General features: G+C 41.9%; 1 protein-coding gene across 3 annotated transcripts in view; it reads left to right on the top strand.

The window, feature by feature from the left end:
• The first annotated feature begins 1,781 nt into the window (after positions 1-1,781).
• The window catches only part of TFB1M (transcription factor B1, mitochondrial), a 45,557-nt gene continuing 20,781 nt past the window's right edge, over positions 1,782-26,557 (top strand). Inside the window, exons 1-6 of one of the 3 annotated variants that reach the window (XM_074948662.1) lie at positions 1,782-1,914; positions 3,768-3,925; positions 7,631-7,782; positions 14,081-14,189; positions 17,648-17,799; positions 21,844-21,963. In XM_074948662.1, coding sequence (XP_074804763.1) covers positions 3,793-3,925; positions 7,631-7,782; positions 14,081-14,189; positions 17,648-17,799; positions 21,844-21,963 — 666 coding nt within the window. In that variant the 5' untranslated portion in view covers positions 1,782-1,914; positions 3,768-3,792. Of the gene's footprint in view, positions 1,915-2,160; positions 2,347-3,767; positions 3,926-7,630; positions 7,783-14,080; positions 14,190-17,647; positions 17,800-21,843; positions 21,964-26,557 lie in introns of those variants that run through there. The other 2 variants (XM_074948661.1, XM_074948663.1) reach the window with 2 other exon arrangements.

The following is a 26,557-nucleotide window of genomic DNA, read 5'->3' as shown; positions in this document are numbered from 1 at the left end:
ACTTTCAAGATTGAAACATGCTTCAGGGCTGTAATGTTAACAAATCAATGTTGTTAAAAACTTCGAGCTAGACCCACAAATGGATTTAGTCTCTAAGTGCCCACATTCCCTGGTTGCCTAAGTTTCTGCAAGTAAGCATGCGCAACACTGCACACATCTGATGCCACAATGCTGCTTGATACCCTATCTCATGCTTAAATCCCAGCATGATGCTCAGATTAAACATTCCCATGCCCATCTTGCACATCGTCCAGTCCAGTAGGTGTTTCCAGAGCACACCAAAGCCCACAAGACTATTGGGGTGACCAGACTAGGAATTTTGAGGTGAAGGCATGGGCATGTGTGAATACCAGTAGCCATGAGTTAGGTTACTCACCTGGAATGTGGGATACCTGATTTCAAATCCCCACTCTGCTTCATGTGTAGCAGGATCTCCTATATTCCTGGCGACTGCCCAAACCACTGAGCTATAGTATTTTTCTGGACTAGGTATTTTCTCAATCTCTCCTTTTGAAGCTTTTCCCCTCAATTTGCAGGCTTTCTAGTGAGTCCATTTGTAGGTGCTCAATTTTTGATGTGGATTGTATAGGGAGCCTGAGCACCACACGTAGGGATGAGGACTCCACTGAGTGACAGAACACCTAAACATGAGGCACTGTAATGCTGAGCACTGCAATGCCTTTGTCTTATTGTGGGTCTGGCTCCTTGTGTTTTGCACCCCGTCACTTCTTACAGTTTTACGCCCCAGTTATGTTATTGGATCTACATGGCTGGACACTGCTGCCTAGTGAGGCTTAGGGTTGCCACCCATCCGGTTTTTACCTGGACCACCTGCGTTTCGGCTTGTGTGTCCCAGTGCCATCTGACAAGCCCAGAGGTCTGGATTTTTGATCTGGTGGGGAGGGGCATGCCCTTCTTGGGGGGGGGGAGGTGGAAAGAGGGTGGGGCCAGGAAGAGGCAAAGCAAATGACACAACGGAGGGGCAGAGCAGGGGACGGAACCTCAAGGGTCTAGTTACCAGCCATTAGAAAGGTGGCAACCCTAGTGAGGCTCTGCCCAGGAACCAGCCCCCTTGCGTGTGGCTCCAACTTCAGGGCGGCAGGGGGCCCCAGCTGCCAGCAGAAGCAGGTGGAGGTGCAGGTTTGGCAGCAGGGTTCGGGACAGCGGATTTCACGTTAATCACGGGGCGGCACACACTGCCCTGAAAGGTTTCAGAGTAACAGCCGTGTTAGTCTGTATTCGTAAAAAGAAAAAAGAAAAGGAGTACTTGTGGCACCTTAGAGACTAACCAGTTTATTTGAGCATGAGCTTTCGTGAGCTACAGCTCACTTCATCGGATGCATAGCATGCCCTGAAAGCAAACCTAGGGCAAGGAAAGCACAGGCTGAACCCAGCGCAGCCTCCCCGCCAGCCGCGCGCAGAGCAAGAACTATCCGGTGGCGCGAGCAGGCCACCCCTACACACCCACAGCAAGAAGCGCACACGTTACGCACTACTGCGCCTGCGCAGTGTGAGGCCCATGACCCTGAATCGGCCTGAGAGTAGGAAGCGCATGCGCAACATACGGGGAGCGGGAATGTTGAGAGACCAATGGTGCGCATGCGATCTAAGACCACCGTTCCCAGCCGTAAGGAGATGACGCGTGTGAGACCCTATCCAGCCCCGGGAAGGCGGAGTGTAACGTTGAGGAGGACGGCAGGGGCGCATGCGCTGTGGGGAGACCCATGCCTGATTGGGCGGCGAAATTCTGTTTCCGGTTCGCTTTCCTCCGTATCCGGGTCCCTGCGCCGCGTGGCGGTTGTTATAGGTTAACGCGCTTTACAAAAACTATAACAGCGAGCAGTCGCCTGACTCTCGCGCGCGTGTTCCCGCTCGGGTGCGCTCCGCGCCTCCACGCGACAGCGGCCTCTACCAGTAAGTTTCACGTGGGCAGCTTCCGCACATGTCCCCCTCCCCTTTGGGGCCTCTGCGCATGTGCGAAGCCTCTACGCCGGGGTGGTGCTACGTCGCCGCGGGCCCCGTGATATGGAGGGGGCGGGGCCGGGGGCGATCACACCTCCCTCCCAGCCTCACGGGGCGCTGCCTGGCGGCTAAGCCCCGCCCCTGTCGGGGACGGGAGAGTTGTGATGCAAAACGCGCCGCCCCACAAGCGCGCGGGTCAATGCGGGGCCTCGCAGCCCCGCCCCCTGGGGCGCCTCGCGGGTAGCGCCTCGTCCGGCCCCGTGTTCAGCCGGGCACGCGCTGCCTGGGTCTCTGCGTGCGCCGGGGCCGGGCCCCCAGGGCGCGGTCAGGTGTGCGCCTCTTTTGGGCGGAGGCGCGAGCAGAGCCCTCTACAGAGGCAAGCGGGTGAGAACCGTGGGGCCTTGTGGGTGGTTTCACTCGCCCCTTTTAGACGTTCCCAGGCTGGAGAGCAAGTAGTTGGCAGCCCTGGGCTCACTGGAAAATGGGGGGTTTGTCAGTGGTTGAGCTCCTGGCAGTGCCCAGTAGTATTAAAAGCTGCACACGCTGGTGCAGGTCAGGGACCGCCCTATACCGCGGGGGCAGTGGCCTATGTGGAGGCTACAGCTCTCATGAAGCGTCCAGTGGGATAGCTTTCTGATAACAAAATTACTGCACGACCCCATGCCACAAGGGCTCCCACAAAGTTAAGTGGCTTGGACTTCAGTCCCGCGGGGCTCAGGCTTTGGCAAGGCTGGCATTAGACTCACTAAGTAGCAGGGCAGAAACCCTGAGCCTCTGAGCATAGGGTTGAGGCCTGAGCCCAAGGCCTCTGGGGATGAAGCCCTCTGGCTTCAGCTTTCTGCCCTGGACCCCAGCGAGTCTAATGCCAGCCCTGGTGATCCCATTAAAATGCACTTGCAACCTACTTTGGGGTCCTGACCCGCAGTTTGAGAATCTCTGAGCTACAGGATCTATCTGCTCTAACTAGAAAGCCATTTGCATCCAAACGGACCGTTGCATGCTGGAACGTCTTGTCTCTAAGGCTACTCAGATCTCGCTGAAGCATTGCATGCTGAGACTGTAAGACTCCGCTGCAGAATACTGTGTAATCCTTAAGCTAGGGGAAGGGGTCTGAAAAGGGAGCACATCTTGGTAATATCTGTGGCATGTAGGCCTTTTTCTCCACCATCCAGAGGATCAGAGTTAGAAGGATCACAAAGTGTGACCAGTGTTGTGGAAAATGGCACTTAGGCTTTCCACCTTGTTTGTCTGTTTTATCACCAAACTTGATGTCTCAAGCAAAAGAGGAAATAGTTTTTCTTTTTATTGGGGAAATTGATGTAATTAAATAATTGTGTACAACTTCTGTACACTTGTACTGACTTTCCCTTTCAATGTAAAACCACTACTTTTTAGTTTAAAAAAGGCTAGAATTAAACATCAAAATACTGGACTGTTAAATAACTCTATTTTTGGAGGTATAGGGGATTCATTTTACATCTGTTGTCTGACCAGCCAAATATATATGATTCTAGTGCTGCCTCCTGCACGCAGTACCTAATTTTAAAGGTGTGAGTAGATTAAAGTTAATGAAACTGCTCATGTGCTTAAAATTAAGCACATTCCTATGTGTTTGTTTGATTAAGACCTTAGGTTGTAAATCATGTGTATCTTTAATATATGCTTCTAAAGCAATAGGTTAATTTGATATCAGAATAAGTAAATATTTTGAGTCTTTTACTTCATTCCATTCTGTTTCTTACATATTTAATTCTGTCCTACTGTACGCTTGATTACACCTAGTCCCTTCTTTCCCTGTTTTTTAGGAGCAAGAGTTAACAGTTTTGGCCAATGGCTGCTTCAGGAAAGGTGGCTGCTTTCCGTCTACCACCTCTGCCAACTGTTAGAGAGATTATTAAACTGTTTAATCTCCGAGCACAAAAGCAGCTATCCCAGAATTTTCTCCTGGATTTGAGATTGACAGGTAGGACATTTTTTATCTTGCATCTTTCAAAATTTTTAATCATAAACTGCCTATTCGTTTTTCCCCAGAATTTAAGTTCTATCTACATTTGTTTGCATGGGGACTCTTGTCTTCCTCACAACAATACTCTGGTACATTTAAAAAAAAAAAAAAAAGTAACGCCATACATTTACCTATAAATGCTCAGAGATTTAATTCTGTATGAGGATTAAATGCTGTATTGGAGAGTGGGGGGGGGTTACACTGTACAGGAACTCCCGCACTTAACGTTCTCTCGTTTAACGTTGTTTCGACCTTACGTCCCTGCTCAATTACAGAACATGCTCCATTTAAAGTTGTGCAATGCTTCGCTATAATGTCGTTTGCCTGCCTGCTTTGTCCACAGCTGGCAGCCCCCTATTAGCTCCCCTACGCCCCTCGCCATGCCTCCCACCCACCAGCAGACCCCGCCGATCAGCGCCTTCCACCGCTTCCTGCCCATGGCAATCAGCTGGCTTGTGGTGTTCAGGAGGGTGGGGGGAGGAGCGAGGACTTGGTGCGCAGGCTCCCCCTGCCTCCCGAACACTGCAGACCAGCTGATTGCTGCGGGCAGGAGAGGGAGGAGCGAGGACCGCGGTGTGCGGAGTAAAGAGGGTGGGGGGGAAGAAGAGGCCGGTTAAGGGTGGGGGCTTGGGGAAAGGGGTGGAATGGACCGGCCGAGGGTTGAGCCCCCCACCCCTAGTGCTTGCAGAATAGGGGAAGATACCACTGCTGCTGCGCAATGTGCTTCTCCTAGCCTACAGCACCTTCAGCCTCCTTGCCTGCCTCATTGTCTCCAGTGCCAGTGGGCTGTTCCTGTGTGGGGTAAGGCGGGGGCACCTCCCAACTATAGTACTGTATGACAAAAAAAAATTTCCCTGGAACCTAACCCCCCCTCCCCCCATTTACATTCATTCTTATGGGGAAATTGGATTCGCTTAACATTGTTTCACTTAATTGCATTTTTCAGGAACGTAACTACAACATTAAGTGAGGAGTTACTGTATTTATACATAACAGAAAATTGATTTTCTTATTTAAATGTGAAATTCAACTCCATCTTAATTATGGAGCTGTGCCTAGTGCTTATAAAAAAAACCAAAACTAATTCCCCCTCAAAGGTTACCAGAGAATATTACGGAATGGTGGGAGGCAATTAGGTAGCGTCTATGTTCCCCTCAAAAATGAGATACTCTGAGGATCATATTTGTGCAGGGTATGAAGTACTGCATTTGTTTGTTTATTATCCTAGCGTGTACTTTGACTAGGAAGGCCATGTGCCCTAGTTTACTGGGATTGTCCTGGTTTTTCTGAGCCTGTTCTATTATACTGGTCAGATTTATTTCTCTAGCTTCATTTCAGCCACAGTTCACATCACCTATGCTGCTGACTCTAAGCTGTGTTGCTCCTTCTCTGCTGACCTAGAGATGGTTCTACTGTGCAATATTTGCACGGTGTGGGTGTGAAACCCCCAAGAGCTTTTCTACACTTGAAAGTTAACTCAGATTATGGTAGGGTGCAATAAAAGTAGTTATGAGAAACAGGAATGTGTGGAGTCAGTCAGGAACAACTCCATATGTGGACAAGCCTTAAAGGTGAGATTCACGAGAGGGCACTTAGGCACCTAAGTTCAAAATTTAAATCCTCAAAACCCTTGCTCAGCTGTCACCCAACTTTATAGGTGCTTAAATTGCCTAGGTACCGAAGACTCCACTGGTAACGTCCCCAGGCATCTAAATTTCTGCTGGTGGGCATGCACTAGCTTTGCCAACTTTCTAATCACATGAACCGGAACACCCTTGCCCCGCCCCTTCCCCGAGACACCCACACCCGTGCCCAGCTCCCTCTCTGAGGCCCTGTTCCCCCTGCTCACTCCATTCCCCTCCCTCTGTCGCTCACTCTTCCCCACCCCTACTCACTTTCACCGGGCTGGGACAGGGGGTTGAGGTGCCGGATGGGGTGAGGGCTCTGGCTGGGGGTGTGGGCTCCAGGGTGTGGGAGGGGGACCTGGGCTGGGGCAGGGGGTTGGGGTGCTGGACGGGGTGAGGGCTCTGGGGGGGGAGCCGGAGATGAGAAATTTGGGGTGTGGGAGAGGCGTCAGGACAGGGGATTAGGGTGAGGGAGGGGATGTGGGCTCTGGGAAGGAGTTTGGGTGCAGAAGGGGCTCAGGACTGAGGCAGGGGGTTGGGGTGCGGGAGGGGGTGAAGGGTGCAGACTCCGGAAGGGCGGTGCTTACCTCGGGCAGCTCCTGGAAGCAGCTGGCATGTCCAGCTGCTAGGCTCAGGGGCAGCCAGGTGGCTCCCTGTGCTGCCTCTGCCTGTAGGCATTGCCCCCACAGCTCTCATTGGCTGTAGTTCCTGGCCAATGGGAGCTGTGGACTCGGCGCTTGGGAGCAGTGTGCGGAGTCCCGCTGGCCACCCCTGCACCTAGGATCCGGACATGCTGGTCACTTTCAGGAGCCGTGCGGAGCCAGGGCAGGTAGGGAGCCTGCCTTAGCCCCACTGCGCTGCTGACCGGACTTTTGGCCTGTTAAAATCTCCCGGATTGTTTTTAGTAGTCACTAGGAGATTGAGGCTGATTCTGGTAGACTCCCAGCGAATTCGGGAGGATTGGCAGCCCTAACATGCACACAGCCATCTCAGTCCTCGTACCACCGAGCAGCTTAGTGTCTAATTCACACCTGAGCCCCAGCGGGATTCACAAGATAGGCATCCCCTGCCTGCTTTGCCCGTAATATGCATCTGGTATATCAGGCCTTGCTTAAAACAGAGACTGTGGTTGTGCTGCCTGTGTCCCCTTATATGCAATAGCATAGAGGCTGAATACACATCTAGGATATGGGAGAACCAGATTCAAATCCTCATACTGCTTGATGTGGAGTGGGGACTTGAACCCTGGTCTGGTACCTGCCAGGTGCCCTGTCAACCTATTGGGTAGTCACGTCTGGGTCTCGCTCAGCCTCTTCTGTTGAAGTGGTTCCACTTTGCAAACCCCCCCCCCCTTTTTTTTCTTTTGTTTGTTTGTTTATCACTCCCTGTGTTCTTCTAATGTCTGACCCTGATTTTCTCCACCTCCTTTTGTACAGATTTTTCTGCTCCCCACTCCTTTAACCTTTATCTGTCCACAACCAACTCCGCTCCGTTTTGCCCTAATCTTTCCTGGTTCTTGTTCCAGGGTTCCCCCAATCTCTTATCTCAAATAGCTCTGCTTCCTAGATATCTTAATCCCCAGGCTGCTCCTCTTTAGCCTTGTTCATTTTCTATTTCTTTGGAACTGCCTCAGTGTAATGGAATTTCCCTTTTAAAATGGACAGACTCTACAGAGATGCCACAGGGGTTACCTACCAGAAAGAGAATTGAATTTCCTATTTGTAAGGAGAAAATTATTTTTCTATCTTTTTTTTTTAATAGATTCTGTAATTAACAAAATACATTAAGCACCTGACTGTGCAAGCTGTCTGTTTGGTTATATGAGTTTCTCTGGTAATCTAGAAATGAAACTGAATTCTGTGCTGTTTAGCAGGCTCCATAAAACAACAGTACTCCCCTCGTTTAACCAGGAGGTGTCATTGTTTATGTCTCTTCTGTGTTAAACTCATTGTTTACTGTAGAAACACAAACTGTATTGATCTTGGTGAGCTCAGTGCCGTGCAAAATAAAAGCTTTGTATGTGCTTTGTGACTTACAGATAAGATAGCTAGACAGGCTGGCAAGCTGAAAGATGCCCATGTCTGTGAGGTGGGCCCTGGGCCAGGAGGAATTACAAGATCCATTCTGAATGCTGATGTTGCTCAACTCCTGTTAGTTGAAAAAGATACTCGATTTATTCCAGGACTGCAGGTATCAAATAGGAAATAAATTGTTTTTGTATAATTAATATATGTTTAAACATTTAAGAAGTTAAAGTACTTGAACAAAAATTAGATTTCCTATTTTGATCTGAACAATTGAAAAAAGTACTCCTAGCTCTAAAACAACTTGTATCAGAAATATTGCAGCGTTCTCTGCTTCTTTCCTAGTGGTCAGTTGTTTAATGTACACTGTTCAGCCACATAGATTAAACTAATCTGTTTTATTATGTTTGATTGGATGCATTACCCATTAATTGGAATAATACTGCTTAATACCAATTTATGTAGAAATCCTTTTAAGGTTTTGAGATTTAAAATAGTTTATAGTCCATCTCAAACAGCATTTATCTGATCAGATCTTTTTCACCAGATTGATATAATGACATTTTTGTACTTCTAATCTCTTTTCGTGAAAATCATTTATTCAGCCCAAACAAAGGATAATAATGCTCGGCCCCACTCAGATGAAACAGGTTTCAGACAGGTAGCCATGTTAGTCTGTATCAGCAAAAACAACGGGGAGTCCTTGTGGCACCTTACAGACTAACAAATTTATTTGGGCATAAGATTTCGTGGGTTAAACCCATTTCATCAGATGCATGGAGTGGAAAATACAATTGAAACAGTTGCAGACCCATGCTGTCTTTGCAAAAACTGTTGTAGTTAGGATCATCCTGATACAGTTGTTATAACAGTTATAACTGCATCCATTAAGATTGAGTATAATCATTATCCACCAGTTAATTTGAATCTCATAATTGACTCATAAATCACCATTATTTGAACCAAGTAAGAAAGTATATGATGTAATTAATTCTTTGTGCATATCTTATCAGATAACTGCTTGAATTAGCCAGTACATTTTTGTTTGACTTTCAAAAACTACTGCAGAAGGAGATTCCTCTAAATAGAAACACCACTTCTAGGATCCTCCAGCAAAGTATCTTAGACAATTATACAGACTAGTTGGGTGAGTCACTGTTTTTCAGTAGCGAGCCCCTCACAGCAGAAGTTCATATGCTTTTGACAGGCTATTCAGTGTATTGGAGATGTTGAGTAAGAGTGGGTGTGAATAAACAAATAGTATCTTGCATCCATTAGTATTAAATTTGGTTTTGAGCTTTATTTTCCAAATAAGATTATGATAAATTACAGAATGAGTCCCTCTTTGATGTGGGTCATAACCTCTGTTTTTCATTGAAAGTTCTCTCTCAGTCTAGAATAGCTGTACATTAAAGGCCTGGGATTTGAACAGCAGAAAATGCTAGGTATTAAAATAACAATTGGGGACTGTTATTTAGAAGAATCTTTTACCATGTGTGAAACCAGTGACCTTTAAAGCATTCTGCATTTTTACTAAGTTCTTTTCAGGCTTTCCCATGATTTTTTGCTTCATAATATTGAAGTAGGGGTCTGTAGTACAAAATTGAAAACAATACAGAGCCTAAGAGCAAAATTCTGCCCTCAAATCAAATGTGCACATGCAAACCTAATCTGACATATATATGCAGGTAGAACTTTATCCTATATGTTAAAAGACAAAGGACTGGATTTCATTGTGGGTGTTTTGTTTATTTATTTATTTATTTTTGTAGCACATCCTAGTGAGGTGGGGTTGTGAGGTACCTCACTACCCCGTACCCTTACTGTGAGGATGCCTGGTCTTTGCCTGCTGGGGGTCAACTCCCTGGGCTATAGGCAATAGAAGCATTCCACCCCTGCCAACTTGAGCTCTGCTGCCCCACCGCAGGTTAGCGGTGGGCATGCTTCAACCCTCAAGCCCTTTGAATGTCCCTCTGCAGAGTCCAGCAGTTGTTCCACTGACCATTTGCTGTATTCCCAGATCCACTGCTCTCAAAGGGAAAATACATCCCAGCTTATGAGTTACACCTCAGATCGCTCCTCCGCTTAATAAACAGCATTTAGAAAAGTGTATAGTGAAAACAAGTAAGTTTATTTAACAAAGTATAGAGATTTAAGTGATAGCAAGTAGAAGTATTGGAAATAAATGACTGCATATAAAATAAAATCATAACTTGCATTCTGGAACCTAGACTTATTTAACTAGTCACTTTCATGTCTTACAGTATTGTTCTCCAGCGTTTTTCAGCCAGGCAGGCTGTGATCCCTTTTTCATGAAACAGTCCATTTTGTCAACTTCTCTCCTCAGTGAAGGATATGGTGTGTCTCTCTGCATTCTTTTGATACACTTGATGAATCCTTTCATCTTAGTCATAAACTGGACACCCTCCATGCGGTGTGTTCCTTTCCTGTAGATATGGTGATCTCTAGTCAATTTAGCAGTCTTGATTAGTTGGTGGCTTAGTATGCAAATAGACTTACATTGTGAGGCGCACAATACACAGTGACCAGATATAGAGATAAGTGTCTCCTGTGCCCTCCTGAGCAGAACCTGTCCAAGACAGGTCACCAGGTAACCTGCCTTTAACTTCAAGGCTTTAAGAACACAATTTCCAGTATAGGTACATAACTTCTTAAATATTATCTGTACATACATTTCACAATGATTATGATGGCCAGTGGGCTACTGGCTTTTGGTAGAGCGCTTATATGCCAGTCCTTGGTGAATTATTGTGCATAATTTGGTCAGGAGATTCCTGTAAAATTATCTAAATTTCATCCTCAAAGGGTCATAGCCTCATGCTGGCATACAACCTGATAACTTGGCTAGGCAGACTTTTATAAAGAGGGCAGAGGTCGGATTTTCCCCTTAGGCTGAGCGATGGAATGACTGCAGAACTCTTCCATTGTGGTGAATTCAGCCTATTGGTGGAAGTATCTGTCAGTGCCCTTTATACCCACTCAGATACAAGGTGGAGGGCAAGAGGAACTGAAGTGACAAAGCCTCTGGTCCCATCTTCCCCCTGGTACTTTGTGCCTAGAAGTTTGTGGAACCTCATTAATTCTTCTGCCAGAGGACCCTTGATGGATGCAGGATTTGCCCTAAACTGCATTAATTCACAATGGGGGTCCCAGTCATTAGTTCAAATTAGCAATGTTCTGTTGCAATTTTATGCCAACAGGTTTCATAAAATGCAGTGGAATTTACTAGTGTAGTGAAAGTTAAAGGGCAATAGGTAATAGTTGGCTATTAAGACACAAAGTTGCATCTGAAAAAACACATTTTGTTTTTTCTAATTTGTTACGGTCATAACCATAAGGGTAACCTAAAATTCCTCCTTACCTGTAAGGGGTTAAGAAGTTCAAATAACCTGGTTGGCACCTGACCAAAGGAACCAATGGGGACAAAAGATACTTCCAAATCTGGGGGAGGGGGGTGGGGAGGAGGAGAGGCTTTGTTTTGGGTTCTTTGTTTCTGTGTTCGTTCGCTCTTGGGACTAAGAGGGAACGGACATCAATCCATGTCCTCCAAACCATTCTGAACCAGTCTCTCGTATTACAGAAATTGTAAGTACAGCCAGGCAAGGAGTATTAGTTTCTTTGTTTTCTCAACTTGTGAATTTTCCCTTTGCTGGAGGAAGATTTATCCCTGTTTTGTTGTAACTTTGAAACTAAGGCTAGAGGGGGTTCCTCTGTGCATTGTGCATCTTTTGTTACCCTGTAAAGTTATCTTCCAACCTGATTTTACAGAGGGAATTTTTACCTTTTCTTTTTTTTAAATAAAATTCTTCTTTTAAGAACTGATTGGGGTGTTTTTTTTTTTCCAGTGTCCAAAGATCCAGAGATTTGGGTCTCTGTTCACTTTGTAACCAGTTGGTTAGGATATTATTCTCAGCCTCCCCAGGAAAGGGGGTGTAAGGACTTGGGGGGATATTTTGGGGGAACAGGAATTCCAAGTGGTCCTTTCTCTGATTCTTTGTCTAAATCACTTGGTGGTGGCAGCATACGGTTCAAGGACAAGGTGGAATTTATGCCTTGGGAAAGTTTTTAACCTAAGCTGGTAAAAATAAGCTTAGGGGGTCTTGCATGCGGGTCCCCACATCTGTATGCCAGAGTTCAGAGTGGGGAAGGAACCCTGATAGTTACTTATACCTATTTACTTTTATAGTGCTGACAAGAACCTTAAACTGTTTTTTATTTTCCATCTCTAATATGCTAATGAATTTTTAAATTATGCAAACTATAGTCACTTAAAAAAACTAAAGACCCTTCTTGACAGCAAAACCCACTATTAAAAAAACAATTTCACATATGATCACCGCCTGTTATTTGTATGGACATCTGTCTACTTCGTTTGGTACTATTTACTTACTCCTTTGATCTTATTATGTTATCTGGCATCCTTGGATGTCACCCTTCACAGTAAAAATTAACATATCAAGGCAGAATAGCTACTTATAGGTAGCTAAACTACTGCTGCAGTGATGAAGTCTACTCTTAAATTGGTTTGAATTAAAATTCCGGACTTGTTTCATGTTAGATTTTTTTTTCTCTCTCTAGTTGAAAATAATTTAAAAGAGAGGGGGACTTCTTTTTTTATTTTTTTTAAGAATTAAACTCCATTTCAGTATCCCCTGCATGGAATTTAAATCTCTGCTTGAATGCTATGTCTGTGAACATTCCTGGAAAGCAGCAGTTTCCTTTGGCTCAGAAAGCTGAGAAAGTTGGTTTTCCATTAAGCAGTATAGAGGTGAACTTTTAAAACGTTTTTCATCCTGTCCAAATCCCCGAGTGAAGCTGCATGATTGAAATTGAATATGCAAATGATGCTGCTGAAATGACTTGATAAGCAATAAATCTAAGCTACCACAAAAATCAGTTCCCTTTTTTCATTGATTAAACTCAAAACATTTAGCTGTTTATAACATAGGTTTGAATGTTCACACACACAAACCGAAATTGCTTTTTCGTTGTTCATCTGTTTTTCCTAATCTGTTTTAAAAATAATAAAAATCTTCCTCTGATACTTGCTAAATATAAAAATTGATTTGCTCCATAAATAGTATATTCAATAGGGGCACTTTTATTTAAACGGAAAAACATTGCAGCTATCAGATTAAAACACATCAGTGTATCTTTCACATGTTTCTTACTGTGTGTACTTACTACCAGTGTTTGTGATTTACTATTATGGTTTGCTGTCTCAAAGACTATTTCTCTGCTTGTTTGATCCTACAGTGAAGACATAATTTCAAATACACTGTCTTAAATGAAGCATTATGAATCAATGCAAGGTCAAGCAGCAGTAGATGGCTCATGAGGGAAAATCTAATTACTTAGAAAACAAAAGAAAAAAACCCACTAAGGACTTGACTAGATAAATGGTTAGTGCACACCAAGCTAAGATGTAAATCTACAGTGCAGTAGCATGCTGCTCACTAACTGTTCATGTGGACCCTGTTAGTGCACATTTACAGTTCCCTAGTGCATTTTGATCATCTCCATTTTGAAATGGGAGTATATCAGTGTGCACTAGGGGAATTTTTTGTGCAAGTGAGCAGGGTCCACATAGATTGTGTGGCATGCTAGTGCACTGTAGATTTACACCGCCACTTGCTGTTTCTCTAGACAAGTCCTTAATAACAGATATCTCTAATATAAAAAGAAAGGGAGCAAAGCACTGAAAATTTCAAAGTACATTTATTTTTGTATAAACAAACTATTATCCACAAGTTTGTTTCAGTACAAAACTCCTTCTTTCATGGCTGTATAGATTTGCATTATAAACTTGATCCTGCAAGGTGTTAAATCCTTTAGCCTGATCCTGCACAACGCGTAAGCATGTACTTAACTTTAAGTGTGTGAATAGTGCCATTGATTTGAGTGGGACTAATAATGTGTTTTGCTTGATCAGGCCAGAGTGCTCAGGATTTTGCAGAATCGAGCCTTATATGAGAGTTTTGCATGTTTGAAGCACAAATAATAAGTTACATTGACATTTGAGAATTTTCTCCAATATATTTTAATAATCCGTGTTCATTCCAGGATTGAAAATTCTTAAATCTTTAATTATTTGTATTAGATCTAAACTCTCAATCCTGTAACCCTTTATTCTCACAAGTAGTGAATAGTAGGTGTATAGAATCAGACCTTTTGTTTGTATTGGGTTTGTGTATGTGTGTGTGTGTGTGGCTTTTGCATGGAAATGTGCGTTTTGTTCATCTTTTATTTATAATGTGCTCAGACCTAAAAGATAATTATTCTATTTTACTACTACATGTATGTGAGGATCAAAATATAGGGCCAGATTCATGCCTAACGTAACTCCATTGAAGCAAAGGATGCGTATGGCTCAGTATGTTTAAAAGTTTACCAGATTTTATTGGAGCTAAATCGACTAATTCTGCTTGCTTGCTAACAAATAGATGCTGTCTGAAGCAGCTCCGGGAAAAGTGCACATTGTTCATGGGGACATTTTGACATACAAGATGGAGAGAGCTTTTCCAAAACACCTTCAAAAGAAGTGGGAAGATGGTTAGTATCTGTTTTCAGTATATTTGTTGTTTCCTCCAAACAGTTGCTATGCGAATCAGTTTGTTTGACAAGGTACCTGGAGTTATGATTTCCATTTCCTCTCACTTCATCTACACACATGGGTTTTGATCCCTTTTGGTGGATAGCAGTTGACTAGTCTCACCCAGATTTACATTTTAGCTGTTAATAGTTAACCCTTCAAAGTGATCTTCTCCTGAAAGGTAAGATTAGAGAGGCTGGTTTTCTTTCCTCCAAAATAAAAAACAAAACATGAGAATCGCCTGTTTCCTACCTTGTCTGAGACTTGATGTACACTAGCAACTTATAGTTATGGTATAACTGTTGCTTAGGGAAGTGGAAGATCCAAATCCCTGAGCAAGGCAGTTACACCAACCTAACTCCTGTTGTAAACAGCACTGCCTCAATGGTAGGGCTTCTCCCCTGGACATAGCTACTCTTCTTGAGGAGGTGGAGTATCTACGCCAACAGGAGAAGCCCTCCTGTTGGCATAGGTAGCGTCTTTACTGAAGAACTAGGTCGGTGCAGCTGAGCCATTGCAGCCTTTTAAGTGTAGACGCGCCCTAAGGCAAAGAGGCTGAATTTGTATAATTTAAAATGGTTGATACCTTTGCAACTACTAGCCTCAGGATTCAGAGTAACAGCCGTGTTAGTCTGTATTTGCAAAAAGAAAAGGAGTACTTGTGGCACCTTAGAGACTAACCAATTTATTTGAGAAGATCTTTTTATACACACACAGCATGAAAAAATGGGTGTTTACCACTACAAAATCTGGATTTGTGCTGGAAATGGCCCAACTTGATTATCATACACATTGTAAGGAGAGTGATCACTTTAGGTAAGCTATTACCAGCAGGAGAGTGGGGTGTGTGTGTGGGGGGGGGGGCGGGCGGAGAGAACCTTTTGTAGTGGTAAACACCCATTTTTTCATGCTTTGTGTGTATAAAAAGATCTTCTATACTTTCCACAGTGTGCAGCCGGTGAAGTGAGCTGTAGCTCACGAAAGCTTATGCTCAAATAAATTGGTTAGTCTCTAAGGTGCCACAAGTACTCCTTTTCTTTTAGCCTCAGGATGTTGTCATTGTGGAAAAAACAGTTTCTGAAGAGCACAGAAGTAAAACACATAGTGCACATATTGTTGTTTTCCCCCATCCTCCTGCTTTTGTGTGATAAACCACCATTTATTAAATTCTGTTGTAACCCCACTGAAGAGTCTTGTAGAATCCTCTTTGAAACTTGGAGAGTTTCGTGGTACTTGAATTATATTGCTGACCCTTCGGTCATGCATACTGGGAAAGTATAAGGTCTAATCATGGCTTTTTATCAAATCTTGGGGTTTTCTTATGGCTGGATTTCACCTTTCTCCTAAAACCATATGACAGTACTGATAAACTTATAGGTAAGTTTAGTCGTCTTTTCCAAAACCTGATTTCTTAGTCAAAGATAGACACAGCATCTGGTGGATGCCAGAAGAACATTAAAAGTTTTTTTTTCTAATTTGAGATTCAAAGGAAACATATTCCGTTAACTCTTTTTGGAAAATCCCCTGCTGTATTGCATCTTCCCATGTTATTGGAAATTTAATAAAACATGGGTATGCGCAAATGTGTATATGAGGATGGAGTTGAATTTTTAAAATGTACTTTTCTAGAACTGATGCATTTAAGAATTCTATTGTCTAATTAGTTTAGATACAAATACACAGGATGGATGTTAGAAAGTTCCCAGAATTGTTTATTGCATATGAAAAGAAGAATAAGGGTAAAGCTGTTTCTGTGTAAACTCTGTCAAGATGCATTTGATTATAGATTCTAAGGTTGGAAGGGACTATTGTGATCATCTAGTCTGACCTCCTCTATAGGACAGGCTGTAGAATTTCCCCAAAATAATTCCTAAAGCATATCTTTTAGGAAAAACCTCCAATCTTGATTTAGAAATTGTCAGTAATGGAGACTCCACTTAGACCCTTGGTAAATTGTTCCAGTGGTTAATTACTCTCACCATTACATTTATGCTTTATTTCTCACCTGAATTTGTCTAGCTTCAACTTCCAGCCATTGGTTTGTGTTATGCCTGTCTCTGCTAGATTGAAGGTACTTTGATTGTAATCAAGGCGCTCTTGAACCTTCTCTTTGCTAAGCTACATAGATTGAGCTCCTTAAGTCTGTCACTGTAAGGCATGTTTTGTAATCCTTTAATCATTCTCCTGGCTCTGCACTGAACCCTCTCCAATTTATCCACATCCTTCTTGAATTGTGGGTACCAGAAGTAGACACAGTATTCCAGCCGCGCTCACACCAGTGCCAAATACAGAAGCAAAATAACCTCTCCTACTCAATATTCCCCTGTTAATGCGATCCTGGGAAGCATCACTCTTTTGGCCAGAACTCCACTCATTTGGCTCATAATTGTTTTCAGTTTTGTGAAATAGGCCTTGTTAAAGCACCAAGTGTGTGTGTATTACTGGTCTGCACTTTATTCCACTTGCATGTTATAAATGTGATCAAGTCCTGATCACTTGTACGTAAGCTACCATTCACTTTTAGTTCTGTGCTCAGTTCTCTTTATCTGTTAGGACAAGGTATAATATATAATATAATATATGTTGCTGCAACATTTTTTGAATTAGGAAATTGTCATCTATAATGTTTAGAAATTCCAAGGATGTTTTAAGTACTGGCAGCATGAGACCTCCAGCATATGTCACTCAAATTGAAGTCCCCCAGGATAACAGTTTTTGTTCCTACATATTATAGATGAGTGCATAAGTAGATAGTCATCCTGTTCCCTGGTGTGATGTGATGGTCTTGTAGCAGTCATCAACTACTATCCCATCTTGTGCTTTATCTGTTAGGACATTGAGCCATAAGCATTCAAGATAATTTTCTTCTGCGTTATTAGGGACGTGGAAATAAGTAATGGCACTTTTTACATAGTGCCACTCCCACTTTTCCCATTTTGATACTTCCTAAATAGGTCGTAACCATTGATTTAACATTCCAGTCATGTCAATCATCCCACCAGGTTTCAGTAATACCAGCTAGATCAAATTTATGCTTATAAATGAGCATTTCCTGTTTCTCTTGTTTGTTACCTAGACTCCTAGCATAGTGTATAGGCAATTCAAGATTTTTTTTTCCGTTTACGTTCTTTGGTTTCTTGAATAAATTTTGTTCTCAACATCTCGATTTTGTTCTGAGGACTCATATCTTCCTTCTTTGTACCCTCCCCTTTTGCTATTAGTTTAATTCCCTCCTGAGTGCTTTAGCCAGCCTGTCCCCAAGGAGATTAGTCCCTCTTCTGCTGAGGTGGAGGCCTTCCAAATTATGCAGCCCTCTCTAACTGTAGAAAGTGATCGGTGTTCCACCAAACCACAGCTTTTCACCCTACCCCACTTATCTACCTATTCTTACAAAAGATTTCTTTTCAAATTCTTATAGATCCACCAAATGTGCATATCATTGGAAATCTGCCATTCAGTGTTTCAACTCCTCTAATCATCAGGTGGCTTGAAAATGTTTCCAATAGAGACGGACCTTTCGTTTATGGCCGAACTCAGATGACTTTGACTTTTCAGAAGGAAGTAGCAGAGGTAAGTTTTGTTATTGGCTTATTAAAAACTTACAATTGGACAAATTATTTCAGCACCTAATTACTTTAGTTATAGATGAGAAAAGCCTGAGAGAGATTTTGTTGACTTGCAGAATGTTTTAAAACTGCCTAATAGTCTATACTGCTCTGAAATTGTAATTTTAAGACAGGAAACCTGGCACAGGGCTTAAGTTTGTGTGTGCTTAGCTACTAATTATACAGTTTAATATTAATTTTCAAAATCTGCTCAGTTCTCTTCATTGCACACTGTTTATAAAAAGTTTCTTCTTATGTGGGAGACAAATATCCCTTAAGCATTGAAACATTTCACAATCTTGTTTTCTCTGAAGTCTGACTGATTCATTCCAAGTAGCTTCCACAGCATGCTCCTTTTCTGCCTTCAACTGTTTCCTTTCCACATCAGCTGACGTGACATTTTGAGTTAGCATTTCATCTTGTTTTTCTAAACCTTTCAGTCACCTCAAGAATTACACTGGAAGCAATTTTTTACCCTGCTTTATTTTAGACCTCCCTTGCTAACAGAAGATTTTCAGATTTGAAATATGTCATATCACTGATTCCCACCAATGATTAAACACTTCAAACATAGGGAATTTCTTGTCAGTGGAGCCCATAGATGCTGGTCTTTGCTTTCCTGAATATAATCTTGATGCCAGAAATCAGAATGGAACCATTGCCAATCTCTTCACCATACCCTGACTCTGATAAGAATAAAACTGAGTGCACCAAATCAGTTTCCAATTCTAAGAACTCCTGGAGCAGTTTTTGACTGGTTACATTTCATTTGAAAACTGAGAAACTTGATGAAAGTGAAATTGATCTTCCTGCTCTCCACAGACTCTCTCAGATGTTTCTAGTCAACTGATGATCAGCTGACTCACTCTACAATGCCCTCAGACATTTTTTTAGCTTATTTCATTCAGTGTTTGAGAAAACCAGATTACCATTTTCTCAACCACTTCATTGTTCTGTAAGTATTCAGTTTTGTTTGTTACCTGAGTGTATATTCTATGTGTTGCACTCAAAAGGCTAAAGTAGCTGCTCCAAACTGAAAACCAGGTTAGACATTAAGTTTTACCTGCAAGGCCTTTTGTGAATTGTGTAAATGAGAAATACAGTGATTGTATGCCATAAATTAAACCTCTTGTTATTTCGGGTACCTAGAGCGTTACTCCGGTACCTAGAGCTCCCATCCTTCTGCTGCATTTACTGCAGTGTTTGGGAGGACAGGGTTTGAGATAAGTACTTAAGTGGTTCCAGTATATAGCTGTAGAGAACATCTGGGACAAGTAGTTTGTATTTTGTGAATGTGAAATAAAGCAGCCTTCTTTTATTGTCTGAGTTCATGTGATTTCTGACACACAAGATCCAGTTCTTTCCCCCAAAATACTTGATAAGAGCTATTAGCCTAAACATTAAAAAATGGCTAATAGATTAGGCTTTAAAATATAAAGTGGAAAGATGTGGAATGCTATGATAGCAGGAAGAAAGAAATACAAAGAGAATTGAGAACATAAAAACACTCCGTACTTTATATAGCTATAACCAGCTGTATGTGCCTTTTAGGGGTTTTTTTTCAACATGACATGCAGATTATAGTGTTTCTGCACCCAGCATAGCTCGAATGACATGCAAAATAGCATACCCGTTAAGTTCATTGTATTTAGAAAGCTGAAAAGACTGAATGTTATAAAGTGGAGTGATGTTCTCAAGGTCATGGAATGAGTCAGTGCTGGTTGTTGTGTTTACACTGTAGGATCTTCTGTTTCTTGGTTTCTCATTTATTTAAATGTGCATGATTCCAATGAATATTTTATAAAAAAGATCAAAGTCTTTCAGTGTTATGGTTCACATTTCTGTTATTTATATGAGTTGGTATGCCTTTTGGGGAAATATACTACCTTCAGTAAAAAAAAACAGGTTACCTTATGGTCAGCCAGGAAACTGGGAGTCAGAACTTCTAGGTTTTATTCCTGGATCTGATGCGCTCTGTTTAGACCTAAGGCAAGTTGTTTCACCTTTCTGCCTCCGTTTAGCTGTTTGTAAAAAAATTGGACTTAGATATCCAGGATATAGGTGTCTTATAAATACTTAAAATGCACTAGTAGAAAAACAGGAATAACAACGCTTAGTTTCACAGAGGTATATAGAGATGCACGTTTAGATCATCAGATGAAAGATACTAAGTAGAATTTCTATTTTTGTTGGAAGAAGAAAAAAGTATGACCAAAAATACTTATTACTGTTTTTATTTTTTACCTGGCACAAAATCAAACATTGCCCATATATGGATTTTAGATGGAATAAGAAGTTTGAAAGACGAAAAAGGGCAACAACAAGGAAAAAGTGATGATGCAGATTCTGACAGTAAAACGTCTTTGTACAACTTTATGTGGCACATAACTTGCATTTTCTTGTTAAACCAGTTCAGTCATTTCATTTTAAGCGCTAGCGTAGACCAGACAAAACCAAGTGTTATGCTCTCTTTCTGAAATAGCATTGAAAATGATTTTGTCTTTTCTACATTAGCACTTAAACCCTCTGTAGTGTCAGTACAGGGATTTTCAACAACAGTTCAATTTCCTACTGTATGCAAGGCTTCAGTAGCCACACCAACATTTCAATGGTACTGTGTTCACCAGAGGGCACACTGGATGCAGACATTACCATCAGATATCCATGTCATCTTTTTCATCTGCATATATTGTGAAAACAAAGGTGATGTGGCAAATGAGGACATGAATCACCTTATGATACTTCAGTGCAATAAGAACCACTTCTAATGTTTGGCATTCTGTACTTATCACTCTTTCTTTGTACAAATACCTTGAGGTCTTGTCCACACTGGCTAAATACACACAAAACAATTCCAACAGATCATGGGCACAGTAGTGTAGACCGGACCAGTTTTTACCACTTTGAACTAACATAGCTGAAAGTCAAGGAGCCTCATTTATCCTACTGCTTCCTCATGTTTTCATACCAGTTCAGCTGAACTGATGTTAGGACTAATTGAAAAATGTATGAAAAAATTCCCATGCGTTTCTCTAGCTTAGCAAGGGAGATTCTGTCTGGTATCCCGTGCCCGTGTTTCCTAACTGCAAACAGAGGCACCAAGAGCAGATAGAGATTACATTTCCACCTACTCCATTTAAGATTATCTCACCTGATGGTTCATTATGTGACCTGCAACACTACTTCATTCTTAGCTCAATTATATTTAGTTTCCGATAATGCATGACTACTGTGGTGGTCATTTACAAAACTAGTAATTTTGGCCTTGTAAGTCTTTTTGAGACTTTTTTTGAGAGAAAAATTAAGATTAAGAATTAAGAAAATTAAGAGATCTTGAGAGCTGAATTTTAAGTGAAAACAATTTGAAGATTTGTTGCCTTATTTTTATTAAACCGTTTCATTTAACGATATTTTTAAAATGTCATCCAGTTATTGAGGAGGGAAAAATCAGTCTTATCTTTGTAATAAGTTCAGATGGATTTACAGGGAATAATACTTTTATTTGCTTCCTTATATTGCGTCTGTGAGAACCTCATTTGACTAATATTTGATCTTGCAAGAATTAAAAAAGACCAGAAAAATGAACACTCAAACGTGGACATTGGGAACAAGGGAGGCTTTGGGAACATTGTCACTCAATTCTGTCTTCAGCATGAGCCCTGCAAGCAGATCTGTTCAGGTGGCTCCCAGAACCATTTTTATATCAGTGAAGCTCCACAGAAGTGCAGGGAACTACCTGTGCAGATTTAACTACAGGTTTGGGGCAATAAATTGTATGTAATTTAGATACCTTAATAGGCATGTTAGAAAAACTTTGGATGGTTTGGACATTAATTTTGATCATTGTATTTACTTTTAAGAGGGTGCCTTTAAAAAATGCTTTTGTTACTCTTGGTTTTAAATATCCTTACCTCTAGATTAAGCTGCAAGTTGATAGAGCTTTAATATTCTTTCCACTTGGTCAGTCTGGATTCACTGACTTATAAATGACATTCTGATTATCCCATAGAGGCTCACAGCCACCACGGGAAGCAAGCAACGTAGCAGACTGTCCATCATGGCTCAGTATCTCTGCACTGTTCAAAACCGGTTCACAATTCCAGGCCGAGCCTTTGTTCCAAAACCAGAGGTGAGTCATCTTTGTGCATTGACTTTGCTAGAAGGAGATGCAAGCTACAGTTTCATCTAATTCTTTACCGTAACAGCAACTTATAAAAAGATCAGTAGTTGTACAAAAAGGACTGATCCTGAGAGATGCTTAAAACCATTGGAATGAGTTGAGGGCACACAGCACCTTTCAGGATCAAGGCCAAAAGCAGTGTGGACCTGATCCTGAAAAAAAATTTGCAGAAATACAGTAGGCAGTCAGAGATGAGTAATAAAACAACAGGAGGCATGGAAAGTCTTCCATGTGAGGGGAGCTTGAAAAGGTGGTGACTGTTTACAGAGGAGATGGTATAAAGAAGTTAAATAAAAGAACATGGTAAATTTAAAATTGATAAAAGGAAATATCTTTTACATCCACATACAATTAATCTGTGGAACTAACTGTCACAAGATCTCATTGAGGCCAAGAGTTTAGTGGGACTCAAAATAGGGTTAAACATTTATGTGGATAACATTCACAGTGACATTAGATAGGATATTTTTTAAAGAAGGGATATAAATTGTCATGTTTCAGGGAATAAACCAGCCACTATGTGAGAGGGTCAAGAAAATTCTTCTGCTGTGGATAAGCTATTCCGTAATTGTCTACTTTGATGATTCTTGTACCTTGCTTTGGAGCATCTGGTACTAGTCACTTCTGAAAGGGGATATTGGACTAGCTGGATCTGCTGAGCAGATCAGATAGAGCAGTTATGTTCCTTTTTCCTGCTCCTATTGAAGACAGTGATAAAAACTCTCATTGACTTTGTAGGATTGGACCATAAACTGGGATTGCCATATAATACTAATGAATACAAGGTTTAACATTTTTATATAATGTAAAAAAGTTGGGGCTAGATTCACAAAGGGAACTTAAGCATTACAACGCCTAACTCCTAGGCACCCTGCTGATGAGTGAAATTCACAACCCTGAGTTAGACGCCCAAACTTTCCATGCATTGTATGGGGAGAGTTAGGTACATAAGAAAGGGATACATAGAAGCCAGCAAACTAGCAAGTGGGAAATGCTGAGGAGAAGCTTTTTTTGTATAGATTAGGTGTACTCTGAGCATAGCTACTGGATTGGGCCATGCAGATGAGATAGGCAGAGAAATGCCTAGTCTGAGAATCCTATCAGGGTTTATGCAGCTTTGCACGAGCCCACCAGCAAAAGCATAGGCACCCAAGAAATGTAGGCACCTACAAGATTAGGTGGCAGCTCAGTGGTGGTTTTGTTAGAGACAGGGTGCTTAAATATTGGACATAAGGCACTTATAGAGACACCTCAGTCCTTTTGTGAATCTAGCCCCAGGTACCCACATTTCCCTTCTTTGGATTAATTTTTCTCCTTGAAATAACCTTTATCGATGGAATCAGATCAGTGCTTCCACAATTAGAATGGTACAATTTTGAGTGCATGTAGTTTTGTACTTTTTTTCTCTGAGGAAGATCCTCAAAAGCAAAATACATTTTATGGGATCTATACCTATTTGGACTGCATTCATTAATGCTGAACAGTGACAGCACGTTGATTCTAAAGTTTCATCCAGCAATAAACAGCTTTGTGGGAATTACTAAAATAGTTGTAAAGTATTTAGTGACAGAATATAAAATGAAAATATTCTTTAAACAGATCAATAGCCAGTGAGCTACTGTAAACCATTTGATTTGGGACATGAGTAAACATGTAGAGAGAGAGAGTTTAAAAACGAAATATCAGGAAAGTGATCCCCAGGCATAAGAAGGGATGCTGAGCTGCAACGGAGCATTAGTGAAACTACAATATTTCAATCAGTCTGATCAACTCCCAGTTCAGCTGCTACAGTGTTACTCGCATGGTGTTCAGAAATATTTTAAGGCTGCTCAGTGTATAGCAGCATTGGAGTAAATTAAGGCTGGAGGCAATTGAGTGAAGCACTACCACTGAAAAGGCTTAGAGTAATGCAGATTATTGATGTTTTCTGATGATAGTGGGGAAATCTGTTTCAATAAGTGAGTATTTCCCCCTCTTCTTACTTTTAAAGTAAACCATTCTTTTGGACTGTAATTTGAAAACTGCTTACTGAAAAGAGCAAGGTCTCTTACCTAAAAGAAATAATTGATTAATGAAGTATCTGTGCATATTTCTAAAGTGTGGTGTTCTTAAATGTTTTACAGTCCCATTCCCAGGGATGAGCCAGAGCTGGTCACAGGTTACACCTGTGACATCCCAGTCCTTTCCATAGCAATGTATTGGTATATCAAAAACTGTCCGGTAGTGTTGGAGAGTTTTTAAAGAAACCTCAAACAAATGACACATCTATCATTGCCAAACAATGGAGTTTCATCAGTACATGCCAAAATGTTGGAGCTGGGTCAGTTTGTTTTAAATATATTTTGTGACAGGTTGGAACACCTTCCCCTGTTGTTCACGCCCCCGCCCGGTCCAGGGTGCCACCTGATGTGCTGGGATTTCACTGAGCCTGCCTGCTCCACTAGCCTGGGGGCCCTCTCCCTGTTTTGCTGAATCAGGCTTTCTGGCAGCACGCGCACACACAGGTAGGGATGCATCAGTTGTAGAATCACAGAGTCTGCAAGCAGCTCTCTATGAGGAGATTCAGCTAGGAAATTGCCCGGCACTGAAGTGCACACCCCCTTTTGGGGAGTAAACCCAAAATAATTATAGAATCGTAGAATATCAGGGTTGGAAGGGACCTCAGGAGGTCATCTAGTCCAACCCCCTGCTCAAAGCAGGACCAATCCCCAACTAAATCATCCCAGCCAGGCCTTTGTCAAGCCTGACCTTAAAAATATCTAAGGAAGGAGATTCCACCACCTCCCTAGGTAACACATTCCAGTGTTTCACCACCCTCCTAGTGAAAAAGTTTTTCCTAATATCCAACCTAAACCTCCCTCACTGCAACTTGAGACCATTAGTCCTTGTTCTATCATCAGCTACCACTGAAAACAGTCTAGATCCATCCTCTTTGGAACCCCCTTTCAGGTAGTTGAAAGCAGCTATCGAATCCCCCCTCATTCTTCTCTTCCACAGACTAAACAATCCCAGTTCCCACAGCCTCTCCTCATAAGTCATGTATTCCAGTCCCCTAATCATTTTTGTTGCCCTCCGCTGGACGTTTTCCAGTTTTTCCACATCCTTCTTGTCGTGTGGGACCCAAAACTGGACACAGTACTCCAGATGAGGCCTCACCAATGTCGAATAGAGGGGAACGATCACGTCCCTCGATCTGCTGGCAATGCCCCTACGTATACATCCCAAAATGCCATTGGCCTTCTTGGCAACAATATTGTCTTACGCTTTATAGAGAGATCTCTCCCTCGGTGTGGAGAGAGAGAGAGATGCACAGCTTCCTGCCCCGCCAGCCGCCCCCAGATATGAATTACACAAACTGGGTTATGTTATAAAAAGAAATAAGTTTATTAACTATAAAAGGTAAATTTTAAGTGATTATAGGGGATAGCAAACAGAACAAAGCAGATTACCAAGCAAATAAAACAAAACATGCATACTAAGCTTAAGATCTTGAAACCACTCTCTTTAATAAGTAATTTCTCACCCTAAATGTTGCTTTTGGGGCAGGTTGCAGAAATTTTGAAGGTTAGCTACCCTGCTTGCAGCTTAAATCTTCAGGTATCTTATTCACAGACTATTTTCCTTTTCCAGCCTGGGTTCAGTACTCCTCCCCTTTTCCCTTTGTCCTTGTTCCTTAGGTGTTTCCAGCAGTCATCCTGGGTGGGGATTCAGTGAAGAGTGAACCAAGTTCAACTTACCTCCCCAGGCTTAAATAAGATTTAAATAAGGTGGGAATCTTTTGTTTCCCAGTCTTGACCTCCCCACTCCTTTTTAGTGGAAAATTACTAGAAGTCCAAGATAGTGTTTAGTACCAGGTGACATAACCACATGGCCTAGTAGCGTCACAGCAACTTCCCAGGATGCCTCTCAGGAAGGAGAGAGATTAGTATCTTCAAAGTCTTATTGTTTCTTCCTAATGGCCCATCAAGGCTGATGGCCTGTTTTCTGGTGGGTTTCTCCCAAATACACACACAATTGTAATTGTTACATAGTCAGTATTCCTAACTTTAGATACAGAAATGATACATGCATACAAATTGGATAATCACATTCAGTAAATTATAACCTTTCCGATGATACCTTACAAGACCCATCTTGCATAAAATATCTGTTATGCTGCAGCTATATCATAAGCATAGTGCCATAAATAATATGGGGCATAACGTCACATTTGTAACACTATTCTAATGAGAAGGGATAGGCATTGCTTTTTTTATACTGCTGTAGATAGCAGAAGCAGAGAAGATATATCAAGGTGTACCAAGATGGTCAACTAACGTATTGGGGAGTGCTGTGTTGTGTGACTGCATCGCTCTGTTTGGAGACTAGCTGGGGATGGATCAAGAGCAGCAGCACAGCAGTGTGATGAGGCACTTCCCAATTGATAGTTTAATAAACGCAAGATTCCAAAAATTGAAAGAGCAGGAAACTGTGTGATTTATTTCCAGCCTGAAATTCCCTCCGTGCTTATCCCCAGTGCTTGTGGCCCAGTCTTCTGCACATG

Source organism: Natator depressus, chromosome 3, assembly GCF_965152275.1.
Source record: "Natator depressus isolate rNatDep1 chromosome 3, rNatDep2.hap1, whole genome shotgun sequence".
In the NCBI taxonomy this organism is placed as follows: Eukaryota; Metazoa; Chordata; order Testudines; family Cheloniidae; genus Natator; species Natator depressus.
The sequence above is the reverse complement of the archived record's forward strand: the minus strand, read 5'-3'. Positions and strand labels throughout refer to the sequence as shown.